Source organism: Mesoplodon mirus (genome assembly GCF_964341445.2).
Source record: "Mesoplodon mirus genome assembly, chromosome: 19".
Classification (NCBI taxonomy): Eukaryota; Metazoa; Chordata; class Mammalia; order Artiodactyla; family Ziphiidae; genus Mesoplodon; species Mesoplodon mirus.
The window spans coordinates 17,499,541-17,517,805 of record NC_138995.1 but is presented as its reverse complement, the minus strand read 5'-3'; the positions used below and the strand labels follow the sequence as shown (position 1 = coordinate 17,517,805).

Genomic DNA, 18,265 nt, shown 5'->3' with positions numbered 1-18,265 from the left:
GAAAAGACCTTTTAAGGTCAAAAGTTAGAAGTTAAATTATCTTGAACAGACTAGTTCTTTGTGTAATGTAAATACAAATATATAAAAGATAAATACACATTGTACCTTCAGAGGGGCCTCATTTGGCCATCTTAAGCCTTTAATACATAAAAGGAAAAAATGAGGTAGGAAAAAAGTTTTGATAATCATGAGTGAAGTGGAATTTCCATATAGTATTTTGAAAGTGGGGGGGGAAAGGTTATAGACTTTCCATTCATTTTGTTAATACAATGTGTGCATATAATTTTGCACCTCTTGTTTTCTAATCAAAATAATATTTATCATATTTTTCTTGACTGTCGTATAAAAACAAGTATCTAGTTCCAGTGTTACTCCAAAAAGTTATAAATTCACTTAATTAAGTTCACTTAATTCTTTAAAAGGGTATGTAATTACCAGTGTATGACCAGTAACTGTTTCCATTCTGTTCATACATTAACCCTGTGGGTTCCAGACAGTGTATATGTTTATACAATCACAATTTCTTTTAAACTCAGACATTGCTGAAAATATTATTTGCCATTCAGTTATTGAATTAGGATAAGATACTTGTTTGTATTAAAATAAGTGAGGCTAAACGGTGCTATAGTAACAAACAACCAAAAAAATCTAAGTGGCTTACACAACAAAGTTTTACTTCTTCCTCATTTTATGATAATATTGGGTGTAGTTTGGAAGCAGCTCCATTTTCTTCACTCTGGGAACCAGGCTTTAGAAGCTGCCCCTTTCTGGGATATTGCCATTTTTGTAGTGGAGGAAGATGGTAGAACCACGTGGGGCTCTTAAAGGCTCTTAAAGCCTGGAAGTGGCACATTACTTCAGTTCACATTTCATTATACGAACAAGTCACATGGCCAGTCCTTACATGAGTGGAGCAAGAATGACGTTGAGTGGAGCAAGAGCCTTCCCACAAGGAACGGCAGGCCTAGGGAAAGAGGGGCAGTATTTTGACGAGGATAATTTCCCACATTACTTTGTTGTAAAGATAAAATTAACTATTAAATATGTAAATATTGGGCTTCCCTGGTGGCGCAGTGGTTGAGAATCTGCCTGCCAATGCAGGGGACACGGGTTCGAGCCCTGGTCTGGGAAGATCCCACATGCCGTGGAGCAACTAGGCCTGTGAGCCACAACTATTGAGCCTGCGCGTCTGGAGCCTGTGCTCCGCAGCAAGAGAGGCCGCGATAGTGAGAGGCTCGCGCACCGCGATGAAGAGTGGCCCCCGCTCACCGCAACTAGAGAAAGCCCTCGCACAGAAACGAAGACCCAACACAGCCAAAAATAAATATTAAAAAAAAAAGTAAGTATTTAATGAGAAAAAAACTTAAACTTTTCCTAAAGTTTAGTAGACTATCTCATTAATTTAGAAGTTGATAAGTTATACAGCCATGTTAAAGTTTACCTTTGCAGTACATATGTTGTTAGGGTTTACTAAAACAACAAATAGTGTATTCTATTTCAAAGTGCTTAATCTTAAGGAAGCAGATTTTTGAGTACCCAGTATCCCAGGGAGTATTCTGGTGGAAAACTAGTCCTTAGGCGTCAATATGGAAGAATGTTTCTGGAGTCAGATATGTTGGGGGGACTGTGTACTATACCCACTTCTTGGATATTTACAGTGTACATCAGAATGTGAAATGCTTGGAGAAATCCTATTGTTCATTTAGCTTTGCTTAACTCAGTAATTCCCAGATACACTTACTTTGGAACCTGTTTTACTAAGCAGTACATATTAAATTTTCTTAAGGAAATCATGACATGAGGAAGTTGGTAGGCCAGTTACAATTTCTTAGATCTGGCTCCTGCTCAGTACTAGTCAACCTCTTTGTTAATTGTACTAGTGGTTAGTTAGTCTTTGTAATTGAAAAACAAGTGCATTTTATCTTTAACCTCAGGGTATCCTAGTTCAAGGAGATCCCCTGGTAGAAAGAATTACTCTGAATTGCATTCCGTCTGTTTTCAGGTATTCTTTTGGTTTAGGGCCTGAGTCCTGGGTCTGGATCCTTAAAGATGCCCTCAATACCACCCATAGGCTCACATTGCCTCAGAAGTCTTGTAATGGCATAGCATAGCTGACATTTTTAAGGTTAGGATTGTGAGATAAATTTGTTTTTAAATTGAATTTTTAAAAAATATTAAGACAAAAACATGACCAAATTCATATTTTACACCTTTTTTTGTTCATGTAATGAGAAAACAAAGATGACATCTAATAAATTAAAATGTCATCGCAGACATTAATCCATCCCTATAAAATCTTACAATAGTTATTAAAAATTAATACAGACTTTTCTGTTTTTTCTTTGCTTTCTGTTATGGTAAAATTTAATATGCAGAATAAAAGAAGTCAAATTCAGGGGTCAACAATGACAACTTATAGAACTGGATAATTGAGAGTTGATTTTAGATAAGAAGTAAGTGTTGGTGGTTCTTTTTATGGAATGCTTATATATATCTACAGCTCAGCCAGCAGGAGTGCCAGAAATCTTAAAGAAGAGCTTACATAGCTGTTCAGTGAAAGGAGAGGAAGAAGTATTTTTAATCGGCAAGAACTTTCTGAAAGGAACTAAAGTTATTTTCCAAGAAAATGTTTCTGGTAAGTAGGCACAATACTGCCTTAGAAATTGTTGCATGTTTCACTTTGTTATAAAGATATAGTTGTAGCTACAAAGTAAAAATTTTTTCACAATTTTAGTTAAGTCACTGTTTTTATTTCAATCAGATGAAAACTCTTGGAAGTCAGAAGCTGAAATCGACATGGAATTATTTCATCAGGTATAATTTAAACTTTTTATAGTCTGATTGTTTACTCTCTGAGAAATTGAGTTTTGCTCCAAAATTTTCCTGAATTAACAAATTTCTTCTTTATATGGGGTTGATGTAAATCATTTAAAGTTTCTTTCTTGGGTTTCTTTAACTGAAATAGATTTATTCCACTGATGCTAGAAATGACAGTTCTCTATTTGAAAAAGTTAAGAGCATTAGCAAATTACCATTGTTAATGAATGAAAGATTTCTTTCCTAATATTTATTTGCTCTGAGGATTTGGATTATCTTAACGTACTATTTAGTTAAATCAAAGGGAAACATTTATCGAGTACCTGCTATGTGCCAGGTGTTTTATAAACTTGTTAGTTACCTTTCTGCATTCAGAAGCACTACTTGTTACACTTAAAGAGTCTATATTTGTAGGACCTTTGCTGTATATTGTTTTCCAGATAACAAGGAAAAAAAGTTTGGAAACAAGGATAAAAAACTGACTTAAGAATTAGTATGTAGAGCAGATAAGACCAACCTCATAGAAGTTGAAACTAACAAAAGAGAAAGACAAACTTATGCGTAAATCGGATATAAGGCATATGCAGAAGACTGGTATGTATAAGTACAGTTCGTAAAGAACAGAGAAGCAAAAGAACACAAATCAGAGCCAGCCAAAGGGAGAGACACATAAAGTAAGGTCTGGGAGGGTCCTGAAGGTGAAGCTTCCTGTCCTCAGGGATGCCTTACCCTCTCAGCACATTGATGTGTGACAACATAGGCAGTACATACAGAGTACTGCCTGTTAGGAAGCTCATCCAAGCTATTGGTATTCAGAGTTTTTATTTGGGTTGGATCACATACTGCCCGTGCAGCTAACCTTTAGTCTCCAGTTCCCCCAGAGGTTGGAAATGATATGACATGTTTCAAAGCTCTCTTCATAAACTACATTGTTAGACTTTTCAGTGGCCAAAGCCCCTAAACAAACAAAGATACTTCTGTCAGACAGGACATTCTAGGGGCCTAGGGATCACCTCCCAGTAGCCAAGGGAAAAGACTAGACCTCACTTTGAGTTAAATGAATTCTTCACTACATAGTATCATGTAAGGTGGAGCTTCCTGTATACCTAGACAAATGCTATGCAGAAAGTTTTCCTCTAGCCTATGCTACTACATGCTGTCAGGAAGAGATAGTAGGTCTCAGCAGCCATTCCTTTGTCACATTTACCATCAGATAATCTCTGCTAGACTAGTCTTAATTGAAATTCTAGTACCTGCTTTGTCACTAACAATCTGTGTTACCTGTGTAAGACAAGTCTCTCTTTTGCCCCAGTTTTCTAATCTGTAAGATAAATTCTTTTACTAGATTATTTGAGGTGCCTTCTAACTCTGGCATTTTATGATTTCTTGTATAACTTGTTGATCAGACCATTCCCACTTCAGAGCTTGTAAGCTCTGAAAAAGATTATCTTCTGGAAAAAAGAAAGTCATTACTTTGAACCCAAGCAGATTTTTCTAAGAAATTAAAATTCAGGGACTTCCTGGTGGTCCAGTGGCTAAGACTCCACACTCCCAATGCAGGGGACCTGGTTCAATCCCTGGTCAGGGAAGTATTATAGATCCTACATGCATGCTGCAAGAGTTTGAATGCTGCAACTAAAAGATCCCGCATGCTGCAACTAAAACACAGCACAGCAAAAATAAATAAATAAATATTTTTAAAAGATAAAGAAATTAAATTTCAGATATTCTTCTCTTTTTACCTCAGAGAACATTCTGCCTGCTCCACAGGTCTCCCAATCCTTTGTATGTTTTGTCTGTATTGTACTCCTAGCTCAGTGGTAGTTCATTGCTCTTAATTTTTGAGAGTAGTATTTTAAAAAAGCTTACTATCACTACCTACAATTTACTTAGTTTTTAATTGAAATCACTTGTAGAATTTCTGGATTCAGATTGAGGAAATAAGAAAAATTAGTATGAAAATAGGTTCATTTGGCTTTTAAAAGGTTTCGGGGGCTTCCCTGGTGGTGCAGTGGTTAAGAATCTGCCTGCCAATGCAGGAGACACGGGTTTAAGCCCTGGTCCAGGAAGACCCCACATGCCACAGAGCAACTAAGCCCGTGCACCACAACTGCTGAGCCTGCGCTCTAGAGCCTGCAAGCCACAACTACTGAGCCCGTGTGCCACAACTACTGAAGCCCATGCATCTAGAGCCCATGCTCCACAACAAGAGAAGCCACCACAATGAGAAGCCCGCACACTGCAACAAAGAGTGGCCCCCACTCTGCGGAACCAGAGAAAAGGCCACACACAGCAACGAAGACCCAACGCAGCCAAAAAATAGAATAAATAAAATAAAATAAATTTTAAAAATAAATAAATAAAAGGTTTCAAATTAGATTTGCTTAAATACACTCTCCAAAGCAAGTGGAGTAAAAGGTTTGTTTAAATAAAATATGCATCTGACTTTTAGATACTAATTCTGTTACTAATTACCAAGAAACAAGTTTTATTCAGAAGAATAATTTCCGTTATTGAGTTTGCCAAATATGTAATTTTAAGACCGGAAGATACTTCACAAGTCCATCCATTCAACCATCTCGTTAACTGTAGTTAGGACTGCTTTGTGATGTAGTTGCAGTGTTTAAACAAAGGAAGGTGGGCAAGATTTTAAGATTCTGTTTCTTAGAAGTTGGATCACTGCAGGTACATTTTTTGATGGCCTCATGTGCAATTGAGTATGTGCATTCAGATTTTTGCCCCCTAATACCTGTGGATGTACACACATTTATATATGTTTTTCCACCTGAATTAGAAGTGTGATTTTTTTTGAGATGGCTAACTGGACTCAGGAAGCATTCTATTAATGCCATAAATAAGCTATTTATATATATATATATTTTTTTTTTTTTAATTTATTTTTGGCTGTGTTGGGTCTTCGTTTCTGTGCGAGGGCTTTCTCTAGTTGTGGCGAGAGGGGGCCACTCTTCATCGCGGTGCGCGGGCCTCTCACTATCGTGGCCTCTTGTTGTGGAGCACAGGCTCCAGACACACAGGCTCAGTAGTTGTGGCTCACGGGCCTAGATGCTCCACGGCATGTGGTATCTTCCCAGACCAGGGCTTGAACCCGTGTCCCCTGCATTAGCAGGCAGACTTTCAACCACTGCGCCACCAGGGAAGCCCCAAGAAGCTTTTTTTTTTTTTTGCAGTACGCGGGCCTCTCAGTGTTGTGGCCTCTCCCATTGTGGAGCACAGGCTCCAGATGCGCAGGCTCAGCAGCCATGGCTCACAGGCCTAGCCACTCCGTGGCATATGGGATCCTCCCAGACCGGGGCACGAACCCGTATCCCCTGCATCGGCAGGCGGACTCTCAACCACTGCGCCACCAGGGAGGCCCCCGAAGCTATTTTTAAATGTATAATGTGACTATTTCAGAGAGTGTTTTAAGATGGCTTAGAAACAAATTAAGTGCTCAAAAATCAAAATCTTGGCCTCATTTGTCACATGTTCTATTCAACTGAGTCAACCAACTACTATAGTCTAACTAAGTAAAAAATGTCATCACATTCACTTCATCATCAGCTATCACCATTGGCCTCCTGCATATCACATACTCAGTATAAAAAGAATAATCACTACCCCTTGATATTCCTTCCCAGTACTATAACATACTAGGGAAGAAGAGAACAAGTCAAATGTGATCCATTGTGTCTTCTAAGAAGAATAAGTGCTGCTGAAGCATTTATGGAACTCTTCCTTTCTCTTAAAAGGATGCTTCTACCACTATTTTCACATACAAAAAAATGACTTTGATCTACTGAGGTTTGGGTAAACTGAACCCTATTGACTTTAAATGAGAATTAAAGTGGTTAGGAAGTAGTGAACTGCATTGCGAAGTATTGATACATCTCACTGTTAAGGTTTACAAAACATATGGTAACTGACATTATTATGCTTGGTGGACATATTTTTTTTCCTGAATATATATTCATTCTTTTTTTCAACAAATATATTTGAGTATATTTTGTGTGAGGTGCTTAACCATGGAGATAGAATGAAGAACAGAACATCCTAGGTTCTCATGGAGTTTACATTCTTGTGGTTGGAGAGGGACAAAAACCAAGCAGATAGTCACAGTAATTTCAGGTGGTGATAAGTGCTATTTTAGAAATAAACAAGATTATGTGGTCAGATTGGAGAGGGGTGCTACTTTAAATAGGATGGTCAGAGAGGGCTTCTCTGAGGAGATGACATTTGAATGAAACCTGAAAATAGGTAAGGAACTAGCCATTTGAAGAGGTTAAGGAAGAGTTTTCCAGTGAGAGAGAACAGAAAGTTGTAAAGGCTCTGAGGTAAAAATGAATTTAGTGTGTTAAAAGAATGAATTTACTGTGTTAGTGTAAGAAGGTCAAGTGTGACTGGAGTGTAACAAGCTGGAGGAGAAGGGGAATGAGATAAAGTTGACAGGGCAGGGACCTTGTAAGCCATTGTAAAACATTGGTATTTTACCTTAAAAGCAGTTTTAAGATTAATGTCCTGATGCCCATGAACCTGAACTTTTAAATACTACGTTTTTTCCCCTAGTCAGACTTTTTAAACTTTACAACTAACAGGAAATGTACTTAATTATAATATTTTATTTGAAAATTTTAATTTAAACATTACTGCTTTTCTGACTCTTGTAATTTTCTTTCAATTAGAATCATCTTATTGTGAAGGTTCCCCCATATCATGACCAACATATAACTTTGCCAGTATCAGTGGGAATATACGTAGTGACCAATGCTGGAAGATCTCATGATGTTCAGCCATTCACTTACACTCCAGACCCAGGTATGTCAAAATAAAAAGTTCTGAATCAAAAGGAATAATTAACTTCTAGTTCTTTGGAAGAATATGAAGAAGACCAGCCAACCTAAAAGAGAAAGTTGTGTGCTAAGATGAATTGATATCAGTATTTTTTGAAGATGGCATTATTTCCTAAGAAGATGGCCACCAAACACTGCTTTTACTCTTATATTAAGGGAACTGTTTCTGCCTTATGCTCTAATAATAAAAGAAAAGGTAGAAATGCTCTGAAGTCAGGCTCTCCAGAGTTGTCATACAAGTTACTCTTTGGTAAGAATTACCATTCATTGAGTACCTCTTATGTGCAGAAAGGTGAAAGTGACGACTTTGAGAAACTGCTAATAGTTTTTAGTCTGGCTTATAGGATGCATTTTGGGAGAGGTGAGAGATAGCTTGGAATGATAAGTGATAATATCGCAAATAGAATCATATGCCTGTAACATTTTCAAATTTGTGTTACCAAAAATATCAAAGACTTCTGGTGAATAAATATTTTATATATAATTTTAAGCATTTAGGTAAAACAGGTGCTTTAGAAACCAGAGCAGTTGCTTATAAATTTAAATCTCTGGGTAAGAAGTATCCTAAGAGTTTTTTGCCTACATTAGTTTAGTTGCCTGCAGAAGAGAAGGTTTTTCCTGGAGAAGAAGAGAGAACATTTTGGAAATGGAAACTCTTCACATGTTTTGTTGACCTAGGCTTGGTTTATGCCATGCTTACCATGGTTTACTCCATTCCTATCTCAGGCATGCTTTAGAGTTAGAAGTTCTTCCATATCTTTACGTTTACTGATATGTTATTCCCAAGCAGTTCAGGATTCAGTGAGGTACAAAGTGAAAAATGGTAGCAAGGAAAGAAAGCCCTGGCAACAGAAGTGATGGAAACAGTCTCTAGGACAGAGTTGTAACTAGTCTTGATAATTACTTTCTATCACTTAATGTGATCTGTTCTGTTTTTGTTCTTTTTAATCATAGTCTGAGTTTCACAACATTGATTATTTCCCACCAGTTTGCTACAAAAGTGTGCCATAGTATAGCATTAATGAAATCCTTTTAGAATTTATCTCAGAATAAAAGATCACAAGTAGAAATTTCAGACAGAAAAAGACAAAGTTTGGAAATAATATACTGGCTTCAGCAAAACTAGGGAAGAAGATATTGGTTTATACTTAAAGATGAAATAGTTGACTGTTTTCTTTCTAAGAAGGCCTGAAAAATCCAAGAAAATTTGATTTAAAACTAATGGTAGTTAAAGCATTTTAGTAACTGCTAGTTACTAAATATTAACATTTAGTATTTATGTGAGGAGGAGTTTGCTCATAGGGGGAGAAAAATGGCATACAGTAATTAATATATTTGTGTGGGAAGGGAAGAAAGAAGTGTGTGTGTGTGTGTGTGTGTGTGTGTGTGTGTGTGTGTGTGTGAATAGCCTTAAAGTTTTCGTCATCCTGAAAATACTGAGGTTTTGTTGTTTTTGTTTGGTTTTATGATCAATAATAAAGAACTTCAGGACTTTGAAGTGCTTAGCATCAGCACTATGAATCTTCATTTCTTAGTGATGAATGCTGATTATTAAAAATTTCCCTTTAATAAATTGCCAAATAAAACAGCTTTTAAGTGTTCTGTTTTAAAGCCTACACTAATTGGCTATATTTAGCCACATTTAGGCAATCACTAACATACGTTTATTCTTTTAAGTATTTCCCCCTTGTACTGTATATATCATAGATAGCAGTCGCCCTCAGAAACTCTTAATTGAATAAATATATAATATGCAAATTTTATAGTGAGATCCAATGCTTCAGTTTCTGCCTTTATGATATAGCTAATTAAAGAATCTTCCCACAATTTCACTTTTTTATATTTTATAAAATGTGAGCATCTTTTTAGGTGTTCATGTGAGAGAATATGATTTCAGGAAAACTTGGTTATAGAAAATTTGCACTGTCTCATTATGATAAACGAATTGCTTTTGTGATTCATCCAGGGACTGTGGTTAAACATTTGAATAGTCAGTGGTGTATAGTAATTGTAACAGCTAGAACAAGGCCCAGCATAATTTTTGTGAGTCAAGAGTAGAAATGGCAACTGCTACACCATTTCGTCTAAATATTTAAAAGTTATAGATAAAAATAACAAATAATTAAATAAAGTATATTCTATCCTCCTAATTTGACCAAAATACCTTCATAATAACCTGGAAGGCCAGATTCGAATTGAGGATTTTCAAACTGCTTGGAGGTCCAAACTGGGATATGACAACATGAAGAAAGAGGAATCCCCAGGCTGGCACCCTTCTTTTCCCTCTCCTGGCTCCATCCTCTACCTTGAGGGCCCTGATGCACTGGCCAGTGCTCGTAAGCTCTGTTCACCCTATAGGCCTAAGATTTCACACATGGTCTATAGAGTAGTTGTGCAGAAAATTTGGGGATCTTGTATACTTGGGACACGGTCTAAAAGTAGGATTGGGGCAGGGGCTCAAGTGTATATAAACTGGCTGGCTTCGCATGCTCTGCCAGACACAAGCCCCTCTAAAGCCTTCTGAGTCTATACTGCCAAAAATACATTGCATGTACATGCTCTTAGGCACTTACTTTGCAGAGTCGTAAAACCTTTGTTACATTGCCAGTTAGTCACTGAAGCATTGCTTAGCCATTAATTTGTTTTACTTCCGTCTATTAAGACACAGAAATCTCCATAGTTATTTTTTGCAGTGACTCTGCAGTAGTAATTGCTATAATAAATGGAGGATAAAATATTTATTCATAATTTTTTGTTGCTCTAAAGACAAATGACTAAAACTTGTTTTAAAAGTAGAAATTTAAAAATTTTTCAAAGATTAGTTTCCATTTTTAAATCTGTAATTGTTAGAATTAATATTATGCTTTAAAATTGTCTATGGATTTTTTTTCTCATCAATTCTATTCAATTGATAATTTCATTCAATTGATAGTTCATTCAAATTATCATTTGTTGGACCTCATGTGCAGCGCAGCATGCTTAGATAAATTTTTTTTTTTTTTTTGCGGTACGCGGGCCTCTCACTGTTGTGGCCTCTCCCGTTGCGGAGCACAGGCTCCAGACACAAAGGCTCAGCGGCCATGGCTCACGGGCCTAGCTGCTCTGCGGCATGTGGGATCTTCCTGGACCAGGGCACGAACCAGTGTCCCCTGCATCGGCAGGCCGACTCTTAACCACTGTGCCACCAGGAAAGCCCTTAGATAAATTTTTGTTGTTGTTGTTGTTGTTTTGTTTTTTTGTTTTTTTGCGGTACGCGGGCCTCTCACTGTTGTGGCCTCTCCCGTTGTGGAGCACAGGCTCCGGATGCTCAGGCTCAGCGGCCATGGCTCACGGGCCCAGCCGCTCCGCGGCATGTGGGATCCTCCCGGACCGGGGCACGAACCCGCGTCCCCTGCTTCGGCAGGCGGACTCTCAACCACTGCGCCACCAGGGAAGCCCTTTCTAGATAAATTTTTTAACTTCATTCTTACGAGATGTGTACATTTTGTCTCTTTATTCACAGTTAACTATCTCTTTATATTCTCTATAACCATCATTTTGCGTTGTCATGTGAAGAATAAATTGAAAATAAGTTCACTCAATTCCCATTTTGAATAAATTAGGGAATAAATAAAATAAATAAATTAAATAAAATGAAAATAGAAAAAATAGAAATTAACATCTATTTAAATTAGATTATTATACAGTCATTTTAAGTAAAAACCTGTTTATTTGGAATTTATTTAACTTTACCATTCAGAACTGATCTCTACTCTCACGCTCATTAAATTTAAAGTTTTCATAGTAGATGTACTTGATATGTATGGCTATAGTAGTGTAGTAATTCTCCTTTAATAATAGCAAAGATTATATTTTCTAAGGCTTGCTAAAAAGAATAATCATAATGTTATAGGTTTTGTATATTCATCACAGTTTTTTAAAATATTTAACTCAATTGACTGTGAATCAGTATTATTTTAAATAAATCATTTATGTAGGTAAATGGTGAATTTTTTTTTCATGCTAGTGTTACAGTATATTTGGTAAGTTAAAAAAATCTCCTATCAGTCTTCTACTCATCTCATATAAATATGTATACTGTTACAAGAAAGAATTTTTGAAGTTGCGGTTGTTTTTATTTTGTTTTAATAAGTAAGCATATGCTTCTGCCCACTGGGAGACAGGTGCATTTTAGAGCGTAGACTGGTGATTATAAAAACTCATCAGAACCTAGAATTTCTGCTAAACAAATGATTTAATAGTGCTTTGTGAGAAGATATTCCAGTTAAAGAATTTTAAGATACACGTTTTGTTAGGATAAGTTTAAATAAATACATTAATCCTTTTTGTTTGTCTTAATAGCAGCAGCTGCTGCTTTGAATGTAAACGTGAAGAAGGAAATATCCAGTCCGGCAAGACCTTGCTCTTTCGAAGAGGCCATGAAAGGTACCAAGTTAATTCTGCTCAAAAATTGTAAATTAGTGATGCTATATATTTTCTCTAGCAAACCTTACTATTTTATTTTCTCTTGTGTACTTGGAACACTTTGCAGGTTATCTTCCATATTGTAAAATAAATATTTGTTTGACTTTACTGAATGCAGAGACGTGCTTCCCAACTTGATGTTTCCCTTCATTTACCATATAAACAACTTTTTTTTTTTTGACATGTGTTGGAGTAGAGGAGTTTTTGTTTTTTGTTTTTTTATTCCCTAATATTAAAAATCTTAAAAGTATATATAGAATACAATAATGTATATAAAGCAGCTTTATAAAGCTTCTTGCTGCCAACAAGAGTAGTACTTGACATTGAGACTAAAGAGAGCAAAATAGAAACTATTGGCATTTGAAAAAGTTGCTTTAGGTTTTTTAGGTACCATTCTTTCTTCTGACACCATTATTTCCAAACAGAAAATGAAGATATCTTCAGGATGTTATAATGTGTTTCTCAGTTATGATGCTTTTGTGCCATTACATATGAAGATGTCAATTGCATAATGGCCATTGATTTATTCCTGTAGTTCTAGCTTTTACTTATATTTTTCTGCCATGAAATTCATATGAGTTAAATTAAATTTTAAAATTTTGTATACTTATAGTTTTAAGGGGCATAATATGCTTAATACATTTTATCAAATACAGTGGATTTTTTTCCCTATTGTCATAATAAAATACAGCATTCATATATATATTCAGTTTAGTATAGCTTGCCATTATAATTTCTATCAACAGTTCCAAGATAGATTAATTAGGAATTATGCACAAGTAAGTGCATGATTATCTGATTTAACTACAGGAAAATTTACAAGTCTCTGCTAGGGATAACCATGGCTAATGTTTCTCAAACATATATTAAATGCTAGGCAGCATTCCACACTCTTTACCAGCATTATCTCATTTAATCTGCTAAAATCTATGAGATAGGAAATTTATGATTGTCATTTCACAGATGAGGAAATCAAGATTCCATAGAGGAATTTAAAAAGATAGGTCGAGCTTTAGTGTATAAGGTAACATCTAAGCAATAATAATTCAAACGATGTTTATTAGATGAATAATACCATAATTAATCAATCATTAAAGAAAGTCAGGGACATTTGTGGTCTGTCCTTTGCCAACTTTGATGTGTTCCTGCTTTTCTCCAAAAATTCCTTCATGCTTCTTTCATAGAGTATCAGGCTGGTGGGACACTAATGTAATCCAGTATGAAATTTCTCATAGTGAAGGTTAAAAGGTTTTAAATGCTATGTTTAATTTTCGGTAATAAAATGATTTAGTCATTTGATCAAAATCTTACAAGCCTAAAAAACAGGTAAGAAACACACATACACATATTATTATTTTTCACAATTCAGACCTTCTTATTTTGACAATTTTATCAACTGAAATCATGTAAAATAATTTTATGAAGATATAAAATTAAATTGAATACTAAACTATCTTATCAGTTAAAATTTTTCATTTGTCATTTTTAAATACAGTATCATTAATTGGAGATTCCTGATCAGTTAAACCAACAATAGCTTTCAACTAGGAATTTCCCTTGACAAATAGCTTATTTTTGTGATTCCTTGAAATCAGAGCTTTGGTATAATGCCCAGGTGCCCTTTGAGAGATTTAATTAGGTATGCTTTAATGATGAAGACTGAGCAACATAAATGACTTTTAAATTTGTGTTATGGCATAACCCTCCACATAACATTCTTTAAAATAGCCATCAATTACAGTAAGATTTAGAACTTGATACATAAATATGACATTATGGCCAGACATTGAAAGCTTTCACTCTGCAACAAGTTTCTCATTCCTTGGAGAGGGTTTGCAGGGGGAGGTGGAGAGTAAGGGGGATAACTGCACAACTGCTCAGTGAGATATTAAGGCTAGTGGTAAAGCATCATGATTCATTTTTCAGTTTTACCCAACTGTGTATATATTAACACAAAAGTAATACAAATTAAATAAGATAAAGTGTACAGTGTAAACTATTGTTAACAGCTTCCAGAAAGTTTTCTATACCTATATACGTACAGGAAGATGTAAGTGAAAATTCTAGATAGATCATTCAAAAACTCTGTGATGCAGTTTTAGGACCCAGGGATAGAGTATTGATGTGCAGTCTCTCAGTTTTAGCTTTGTAAAGAGTGGTTAATTGGATGAATGTGAAAAAATAGTTGCCAGCATATGTTTTTCTCTAACTGGTTGCAATTATGTGAAAAGTTTTAGGAGCTTGTAGGAATCATAGAGATAATATAGTTCAATCTCATTTTACAGGTAAATAAACCAAAATTTAGAGAAGTTAAGTGATTTGCTCAAGGTCACACAGCTAATAACTAACAGAGGTTGCAACTTAGATTTCCCCCAAAACTCTATATTCTTTTTACTCTTTTATTTCCATCCCTTATAAATCTTAATTTGTATTTTAACCAAATGTATTTGTATATGACCTAAGTGCTGCTTGATGACAACAAACTTAGCAAAGATTGCTCTAAGTTTCCAAAACAGTATTCTTCATAAATTCAAATTGATATTGGGATGGTTAAATATGTCTGTCTAATTTACTTTCTGGGGAATTCCCTGGTGGTCCAGTGGTTAGGACTCCACGCTTTCACTGCCGAGGGGCCAGGTTTGATTCGCTGGTCAGGGAACTAAGATCTCGCAGACCATGCGGCATGGCCAAAATAAAAAATAATAATTTACTTTCTGGATTTTCTGAATTGGCCTAAAACTTCTCCCCCTACTTCTAGGTAGTACAGACTTTACTTGTTTGTATGTTTTTCCTCCTTCACTAAAATGTAACCTCCAGGTAGTAGGGCTTTATCCATCTTATTCATCACTGGATCCTCATAACCTAGAACAGTGCCTGGAACTTTGTAAGGGCTCATTAAATACATAGTGAAAATGTAGGAAGAAAAGATACTAAAAGCCATTTAGTATTATTTGCAAGTCCGCTAAGATACAGTTGTGGGTTCTGAGAAAAGATAGTGTAGACTTAGCCCAGGCGGTGGTGTAAAGGTGATGGGACATCTGGATTCCTCAGTTTCCTTCTTTCTCCATTCCTGGATTGGAGGAAACACCTGAACGTGTGGAATCCCAATGCTGGGCAGCCAGGGCCAAATCCATACCCCCTAACATCGGGTACCCTGGAGGTTGCAATCCTGCCCATCCACCACCTGCCAACCCTACCTTTCCACCAGGCCCCTTTCCCACTCCCCCAGGATCACCCCAGGGGAATCCAGCTTTTCCCCCTAGTGGACCTGTCATCCTGTGCCACAACCACATATCCAGGATGCTAACCCTCAGGTCCTTACCCCCCTGCATACCCACCACCTTCCCTTGGCATGCATCCTGTGAATCCTTTGGCTCCTGGCATGGTAGGACCAGGAATGGTGATCGACAAGAAGATGCGGAAGGAAATGAAGAAAGCTCACAAAAATAAGCACAAACACCACAAGCATTTCGCCTCCGCCTCCTCCTCCTCCTCCTCCTTCTCCTCCTCCTCCTCCTCCTCCTCCTCCTCCTCCTCCTCCTCCTCCTCCTCCTTCTCCTCCTCCTCCTCCTCCTCTTCCAGCAGTGACTCTGACTGAATACAGGGCCTGGACCCTTCCCTCAAGTCCCTCCAGTTGTGCTCTCCCGTCAAGCTTCAGATGCCATCTTGTACTGGGGGAGATTAGCCCTTGACTCTCCCCTCCCCACCCCTGCAATCTGAGCCTCACTCTGCTTTTCAACCCTAACTGGCTAGGGAAAATGGGAAAAGAATTGCCATGGGCTAGCAAAGGCCGTATTCTCACTGCTTGGATAGAACTTTTAGCTGATGAGTTTTACAAGAGTTTTGCTTTTTTTTTTTTTTTTTTTTTTTTTTTTGCTGTATGCGGGCCTCTCACTGTTGTGGCCTCTCCCGTTGCGGAGCACAGGCTCCGGACGCACAGGCTCAGCGGCCATGGCTCACGGGCCCAGCCGCTCCGCGGCATATGGGATCCTCCCAGACCGGGGCACGAACCCGTATCCCCTGCATCGGCAGGCGGACTCTCAACCACTGCGCCACCAGGGAGGCCCAAGAGTTTTGCTTTTTGAAGATGGTGAAATTTGAGCAAAATGCTGAAGACAAGTCTAAGATCTGTAAAATGTGATTTTTTACTTCTTTTTGTAATACTTTTGATTGGGGAGATGCTGTGGAAATTTAATTATGGAAAACAAAAAACAAACAACCTGTACCTTTCTTGTAATTGTGGCATGCTTGGGTGATTTAGTGGCAAATAAACATTTTCCAGCAGGCCTTTTATTAATTGCACTTACTGCAAGGCTGCTGGGAAGTGGAGCCCATTTGGCTGATGAGCTCTGACTGCCATTTTGGAAACTAATCTCTACTCCTTAGCTCAGTATGCTCTCTCAGGTCCTCCTCTCATCTCCAATTCTCAGTCCAAATAAAGCTGTTTTTTCCTGAGGGGGTTGGGGGGGAGATAGTATAGACTCACTTTTCCCTGTTCCTTCTTTCTAAATCTACTTAATACCTTGGAAATATTCAGCAGTATAAAATGACTTTGAAATATAGAAAGAAGGAATAGGACTGGCTAAAGACCTTAGAACTTACAGAACACCACCAAGTGAGTTAACTGGTTTTCTTTTTATCTCCCATTTATCTGAGTTGGGCAGCATTTGCAACTCAGAACTGGCAACAGGCATAGACAAAATAATAAATCTATAAATAAGCATGAAAAGCCTGTTCTCTTTGGCCAAAAGATCAGGAAAGGGAAAGCCCAGTAGAGACTTAGTGGGATGACTAGTACCAAGTGACAGCAGCTGACCCATTAGCAGTGTTTGGGGGCCAACCCATCCCCTACCCAAACCTGCAATAGCAACAGCAGAATTTGGAAGGGTTAGACCACCCCATTCCCCACATCTGCCAACTAGTAATGGACCTGATCTGCCAACAGTGGAACCAGGAGGCCCAAAACACAGGACTCGTATGTGCCAGCAGCAGCAGGTCAGTATGTCTGCAGGAGTGGCAAGGGCAGAACCCAGGGGCCAACCCATCCTCCACCCCACAGCAGGCAGCAGCACACAGGCCCCCTCCACCTGCACTGGTGGTACCAGTAGGCCCTGTGTATCTCTATCCTTCCCCCAAGAGTGGAGAGAGAACTAGACTTGGCAGCACCTGGCCCTCCACCAGGGCCATAGTAAGATCCAGACCAAGTGTCTCCCAACCCTCCATCCAATGGCAGAAGGCAATCCAGGGGCAGAAGGTAAACTAGATCAGGGTCTCCCAAACCTCTACCCAGTGGCAGAGAGCTATGCAGCCCAGACCCCACAGTTCTTAACCTTGTACCCAGTGGCAAAAGACAGCCCATGTAGTTGCTTCCCTTCCCCAGCAGCACCAACAGTGATATAATGGGAACCCCATTAGTACCAGGAGACCAGAGAACATACCAGGAGAAAGGTTTTCCCTCCTGCAGGTCCAGCACCCCTTATCCCCACCTGATGACACCAGGCAGCCCAGGGAAGCACCTTCCACTCGTGCAGGCAGCACCAGCAGGATTACAGCTGGAGCTCATGCAAAGCTAACACAACAAGCAGACCAGAATAGGGCTCAGAAAACTAAATTATCATTGGCCATACAAAGACTTTGTGTATATGGCCATAGAAAGACTTGTATCTTTGAGTGAGCATTAGACAAAAAGTCCTTTCCTTGTTTGTCTACGCTAGTAGACATACCTATTTGTGAATAGTCTCCTTAGGAGAAGTAAAAGACTCCTGCTCAACTTATTCCACCTATTCTCACTTTCCAGAAGAAGAAAAATCACACGAATAAGAATTATTCTCTGGGAATTCCCTGGCTGTCCAGTGGTTAGGACTTGGGCTTCCATTGCCGTGGGCCAGGGTTTGATCTCTGGTCAGGGAACTAAGATCCCACAAGCCATGCAGTGAGGTCGCGCGCGCAAGAGAGAGAGAGAGAGAGACAGAGACAGAGACAGAGACAGAGACAGAGAGACAGAGAGACAGAGAGAGGGACAGAGAGAGGGACAGAGAGAGAGGGAGGGGAAGGGAGAGGGAGAGAATTATTCCCTAAATAAATTTGGGGCAAATATGCATATAGATCTGTTAAGCAGTAACTGTGTAGGTGATGCA

General features: G+C 38.2%; 1 protein-coding gene across 13 annotated transcripts in view; it reads left to right on the top strand.

Moving 5' to 3' along the window:
• The window catches only part of NFAT5 (nuclear factor of activated T cells 5), a 207,033-nt gene that overhangs the window by 174,215 nt on the left and 14,553 nt on the right, over nucleotides 1–18,265 (top strand). For 11 of the 13 annotated variants that reach the window (XM_082606980.1, XM_082606977.1, XM_082606971.1 and 8 more), the window contains 4 exons: nucleotides 2,501–2,635; nucleotides 2,762–2,814; nucleotides 7,497–7,629; nucleotides 12,006–12,089. In XM_082606980.1, the coding sequence (XP_082463106.1) occupies nucleotides 2,501–2,635; nucleotides 2,762–2,814; nucleotides 7,497–7,629; nucleotides 12,006–12,089 (405 nt within the window). The remainder of the gene's footprint in view (nucleotides 1–2,500; nucleotides 2,636–2,761; nucleotides 2,815–7,496; nucleotides 7,630–12,005; nucleotides 12,090–18,265) is intronic. The other 2 variants (XM_082606974.1, XM_082606976.1) reach the window with 1 other exon arrangement.